The 6000-nt window shown below is 45.1% G+C and overlaps 1 protein-coding gene across 1 annotated transcript in view; it reads right to left on the minus strand.

The window, feature by feature from the left end:
- Nucleotides 1-4017, minus strand: part of LOC140719564 (protein lin-28 homolog A-like) — a 73051-nt gene extending 69034 nt beyond the window's left edge. Inside the window, exons 1-2 of the mRNA XM_073034272.1 lie at nucleotides 3987-4017; nucleotides 3604-3773 (exon numbers count right to left, since the gene is read on the minus strand). Of these exons, the coding sequence (XP_072890373.1) occupies nucleotides 3604-3773; nucleotides 3987-4017 (201 nt within the window). The remainder of the gene's footprint in view (nucleotides 1-3603; nucleotides 3774-3986) is intronic.
- Between the last annotated feature and the right edge of the window lie 1983 nt (nucleotides 4018-6000).

Here is a 6000-nt window from a genome sequence, read left to right on the forward strand (position 1 = left end):
CATGGACCTCAGGCTAAGAACCACTGCTCTTGAGTATATTCTGTAACCCCAGTGTGCTATTGAAGGAGGGAGAGGATAGTTAAACTGGTAGATGGAACACTGATCAGGTAGATCAGGCTTTATCCCGAATGGTGTCAAAACTCCTAAACAGAGTACTGTAGTGATTACTGAGGGCTGCCCCATCCAAGTAAAATGGGAGAGCGTTCATCACAGTCTGGGTTTGTAGCTTCAAGGGAAGCCATGGACATCACAAGCCAACCCCAACACGTCCATCATCTGGAAAGCCATGGGCATCAACCACATGGAACTGGGACACCACGGTAGCGTAGTGGTTATTGTGATGTTATTACAGCTCGGGGCATTGGAGTACAATCCCGGTGTCCTCTGTGTGTCCTCTCCAGGTGTTCTGGTTTCCTCCCACAATCCAAAGACATTCCAAACTGTAAACTGTCCTGTGACTGAGTTAGGGTTAAATTGGAGTTGTCGTTGGTTGCTGGGCAGTGTAGCTCAAAGGGCCTATTCTGTGCTGTGTCTCTAAATATATAAATATTGTCATCTGCAAGTTCTCTTCCAAGATGTAAACATCCTACTCAACATAATACCATTGCTTCCTCTCTGTTCAGAGCAACAGCCAATGATTCTACCCAAGGACCTTTTTGCCACCCAAATTACAGCAGAGGTCCTGCCAATATCTTCTCAAGGACAAATATGAAACAACTTCAGCTTGCATACACAACGCTCATAACAAACCCCAACAGTCAAGAGCAAAAAATCTCTTCAACAAAGTGCCAACAATTGAAAGCCATCCTTTAGCAGATGAAAGAAAATCTATTCAGTTTGATTGGACAGTGTCAGTTGTCCCCAAGAGTTCCCCCATAACCAGTCTGACGGTCAGCTCAATTCAGTTCCTCCTTCAAAAACTTCAAATGTTCTAGGCTGACATTCGTACAGCATTAATACAGATTAGAGTTTACTGAGTTAAGCATTGTATGTAATTAGTTTTGCTACAACAAGTGTATGGGACATTGGAAAAAATGTTGAATTTCCCCATGGGGATGAATAAAGTATCTATCTATCTATCTTTCTATCTAGAAAAAGTGTCAGCACTCAGAATAGTACCACATTAGCTGGGAATTTCTCTGGGACATCTTGAGGATACCAAATAAATGCAGGTCTTTCAGTAGATACACACAGAAAGCTGGAGGGACTCAGGAGGACTGTCAGGCAGCATCCATGAAGGGGGGAAAAAAAAGTCAGCATTTCAGACCAAGACTTCTGAAAGGTCTCAGACTGAAACATCAGCTGTTACTTCCCTCCATGGACTCTGCCTGACCTGCTCAGTTCCTCCAGCATTTTGTGCATTGCTCAAGATTTCCAGCATCTGCAGAATCGTGTGTGCCTTGCAAACCTTTCAGTGTTGGAGAATGCCTTTTTTAAAATATAATTCCTGCTTGCCCTCCCAGCTGCATATCAAAGATCTCACAGTATTAAATCTGGTGACCCTTCCCTACTGTGGTGATCAATGTGATGCTTTGGGGGCTTCTGACATCACGAAGGACATGCTTAAAAGGTGGTCCTAATGCACAACATTTGGTCTCTTTTCACAGGTACAGCCTGAACTGCTGTTTAAAATATTAAAATATTTCTGCTTTTTTAAAAAAAATAGATGCTCTCTACTCCCCCCCCCCACCTCAAACATAAATGGAAAGCATTCTCTATAAAACTCACTTTCAACTCCTATCTGGAGAAAGTGCTCTCTTCAAGCCTGTACAGTCTTGCTACTGGTTTCAGAATTGTAAAACATTAAACCAAACTCTACAAAGTTCAAAATAAATTTATTATAATATATCACCATATACAACCCTGAGATTTTGTTTCCTTGCGGGCATTCACAATACATACAAGAAACACCATGGAATCAATGAATGGCCGCAGCCAACAAGACAAACAACCATTGTGCAAAAGACAAACTGTTTAAACACAAAAAGAAAAGAAACAACAATAATAAATAAAGGAGCAAGCAATAAATATCGGGAACATGAGATGAAGAGTTCTTGAAAGTGAGTCCATAGGTTGTGGGAACAGTTCAGTGATGGGGTGAGTGAAGTTGTCCCCACGGGTTCAAGAGCATTATGTCTCAGTTTTAGTTCCTTCCTCAGCACGAGCAATTGCTTTGGTAAAGAGTTCGAAACTTCCGTGATCCTTTGTCTAAATGCGTTTCCTGGCATCGCCCCCCCGCCCCCTTGCAATAACTTACCAAGTCATCAGCGCTGAACCTTCCCTGAACATCTCCACCTACAACCCCAACCGGAACCAACGTGAAAAATTGCACCGACAAAAATATCCAACTATTAAATGGTGGTTGTTACCATCAAAGTAGATTAAAAATTGCAAACTTATAAAATCTCATCGGAACACTTTTTTTAAAAAAACTTAACGAAGTGGGGTTCCTGGTTATCAATCGAATTACAAAATATTGCTTCCCTTTCGCAGGAACTACACGGGAGTGCGTCAATGAAACATTCACGATGGCATTAGCACAAGAAAAGGTTTTTTCAAAGTGCTCTAAACCCAGTGTTTAAAGGCGGAAAACAAGTAAACTGAGAATTTCTTAACGAGTAATCATTCACTTTATTCCAGTTGACTTATTTCTGGAATCTCGCTTTAGAGTCGGGAGATTTTTATGAATTGAGCTGTGACGTCACTGCGCTATTAACACCAGCGGAAGAACCGAAAGTTTCTTTTAATACTTCCCACTAGACCCCCATCAATCTGTGCGATCCCTACCTCTCCTTCTCGTACGTACAAAAAAAAACCCCACAAGCAGCAAACACAGCGAGCATCCTGCAATGTCCTGCTGAACCTCCAGCGGAACAAGGGTCAAACAGCTTGGAAAACAGGCTCCGGGGAAGGGTCGGAGAGCGCGCGGCAGAGAGAGCAAGAAAAAGAACGAGAGCGGGAGAGAGAGAGAAAAAGAGAGCGTACACAGAAACTCTTACAATGTACTCATCAGCTGCACGCTCAAATTCCTAGAAACTGATATCGATTTTGGGACATTTACAGCTGATTTAATTCTGAATTAACCCCCTGATAAAAATGTAACAATGACCTGGGGGGGGGAAAACCTGAATGGCTCCCACTCGCAAAACTCCACCGTGAGAGGAGCTACATTAAACCAACGTGTGTCTAAGTTATCCTGCCAACAATTCTGACTGTCGGTTCTTCCGCTACCCACGGCCCACGTTATTTCGTAATTCCAACACCATCGCTCATTCATTAAAATTTACTCAGCCTTGTTTCATTTACTCGGATCTCCCAATAACACAAGGATAATTTTTTTTTAAAAAACGAGTCCAAATATACCCGATACAGCGAGACCAGGTGGTTAGAGATCAGATACAAGCAGAACAGGTACAAGGAGGGGAGGTATAGGCAGAGCAGATACAATATAATCAGGCAAAAAGGAGGACCAGGTACAGTAAGACCAAGTCTGTGGAAGCCGGGGATTAGGAGACGACGGAATAAGATTTAGAGAGTTCATCAACCACAATAGACTGCTGAAAGTGAGTAGGCGCGAATCTAAAGATCTGCTATTGGATGTACCTGGTGGACAAAGACATCGATCGGAGATTCCAGTGGGGTTCCGTCCCGGCCGGTCATGGAGAGAAAACCAAATCCCATCCGAACGTTGAACCACTTGCACTGACCGGTCCCGAATGAGACCGACGCCTTGGGAGAGTCGCCGAGCTCCTGGTCACCGCCTCGCCCGGAACCTGCAAGAGAACGCGAAATAAAGAATAAAAACCTAATCTACTGATTTAAAAAATATCGTTCACAGCCACAATCCTTCACTCGAACACCTTAATGCACACGGCGGCACAATCTCTCTCTCTCTCTCTCTCACACACACACACACACCCATTCACAAGCATTCGAACAAATTATATAATTACAAATTATAATTTTTTTTATAAACGATACAGAACCTCCAAACTGCTGGTTAGAAACGGATCCCATTCCGGTGCCGGGGCCACCACCTCCGCTCCTTGCAAATGGGCTGATTTCTTAATCCCTTCTGCCTCCCTCACTTTTTCCCGGCTCTCCCCCCCCCACCCCCCCCGCTCGCTTGCTGTCTCCAACAGATCACCCGTTTTCAGTTGTAAACCATCAGCAAGACAAAACGTGGAACTTGCGGCAGGTCCCAGGAGCTGCTTAAAGCGAAAGGAAAGGGGATGAGCTGGATGGGCGCTTTACAAAACATGGTCCTTTTCAATGAAGGTGGGCGGTGCGTGAGGGTGAAGAATAGGAACCGATAAACAATGGACAGCGAGCCCGAGCTCCCTCCCCCTCACCACACAACCACACACATCCATAAAAGCAACCATTCGAAAGAGGGCAACAAAATGACCACCCCCTCCCAAAAAAAAATAAACCTTCGGCCATTTTGGCAACGGTGTTAATCCCGGGATAACTCCGGTGTGTCCCGTTTGGAAGTGGCTGGCAGCTGTCCAGATTCGAGAAAAGGGCGAATTATAGATTACCCCCCCCCCCCCGCCTTTGGGAAGTTTCGCAGAGAAATCTGTCACTTGCAGGTAAGCAGTCTCCCCCTCGCCCCCCCCCCACCGCTCAGTCCACCTTGTGCCTTTTTGGCTCCAGTCCATGTGCACAGAATTCCAAATTAAAACCTTCCCCGGATCGATCATAAATCACCCACTTCGATTCATCGAAAATCTAAAATGTACCGTTGATATATTAGAAACTCGCACCCAACATGTTTACAGAGAATCAGGGGTTGCATTGTAACTAATCTGAAGACTACTTCTGCTTAGTTTTCTCCAGAGGCCAACAGCAAAGTTCTTGATATTCTAAACTGTGAAAGTTGTAAAAAGCTTGGGGGAAAATCCGCGGAGCCTTCACTAATCGGTCATCTAACCCCGCTACACAACCAGCTCACGGGTTAGATATAACACTCAGGGAAAATTACCTCGCCTGTCTCGGGTTACAGGCGCACACACATTCCCCCTCACAGACAACAACACGCGTGCACACGTACTCAGAATACCCGAGTCACTGAAAACCGGCATAAACAAACACACACAAATTCTCAGGGACACAAGTTATTCGTGTTGCCACGATCACACTGTTACACGCGCGAGCATACAAAACAGAGGCACAAAGTCACATGCACTCTCAAATGCATACATATGGCAGCAGTCCGTAGAAATTAAAAACCGTAAATTAGTTAGATCTTAAATTAGTGCAAGAGCGGGTAATATAAATGAGGTAGTGTACATGGCCCATACAACAGCCAGATAAAACACACAGTCGCGCGCTCACATCACACAAACATCATCGATTGAACTTTTCACTGATAATCTATGAATCGTGGATACACTGAGTATCATTGCCCATTGATCATTGTCCCCGAAGTTAACTCGGTGCTTTGATGATATTAAGATCTTGAACTAACTTTGAATGGACGGGGGGTGGGGTGGCAGAGAAGGCTTTAGCGTAGCTGTTGTTGACAATGCTTTGTGACTAGATTTTCGCAGATAACCCACATACCAACCCCAGCCTAACCCAGAGTTTAGTCTCCTCAAGATGGCGGCGCGTCCAGGCCGTACGGCCGCTCCGGCTCCAGCAAAGGAACTTGTCGGCCGGTGGCTACCAGAAACAGCCCGGCATGAAAAACACGTGAAGCTGAAGGGTGGCGGGTGGATGGACAGGGGGATTTTCAAAGCAAATCACACAAAATGCTGGAGGAACTCAGCAGGCCAGGCCAATCTATGCAAAAGAATAAACAGTCGAAGGGTCTAGGCCCGAATCGTCTTCAGAGAGAGTTTCGGCGGCTTGCGAGGTGGTGAACTGAACGGTTCGCTCAGGCCTAGGTCATTTGCAATTATGACCCCTTCGCGGCACATTCCTGTTACACTTTAGGACCTCCCAAGCGCCGAAATAATGCCTCAGACCCTGAAATTCCAGATCTGTTTCAAATGCATC

This window comes from Hemitrygon akajei, chromosome 32 (assembly GCF_048418815.1).
Source record: "Hemitrygon akajei chromosome 32, sHemAka1.3, whole genome shotgun sequence".
NCBI lineage: Eukaryota > Metazoa > Chordata > Chondrichthyes > Myliobatiformes > Dasyatidae > Hemitrygon > Hemitrygon akajei.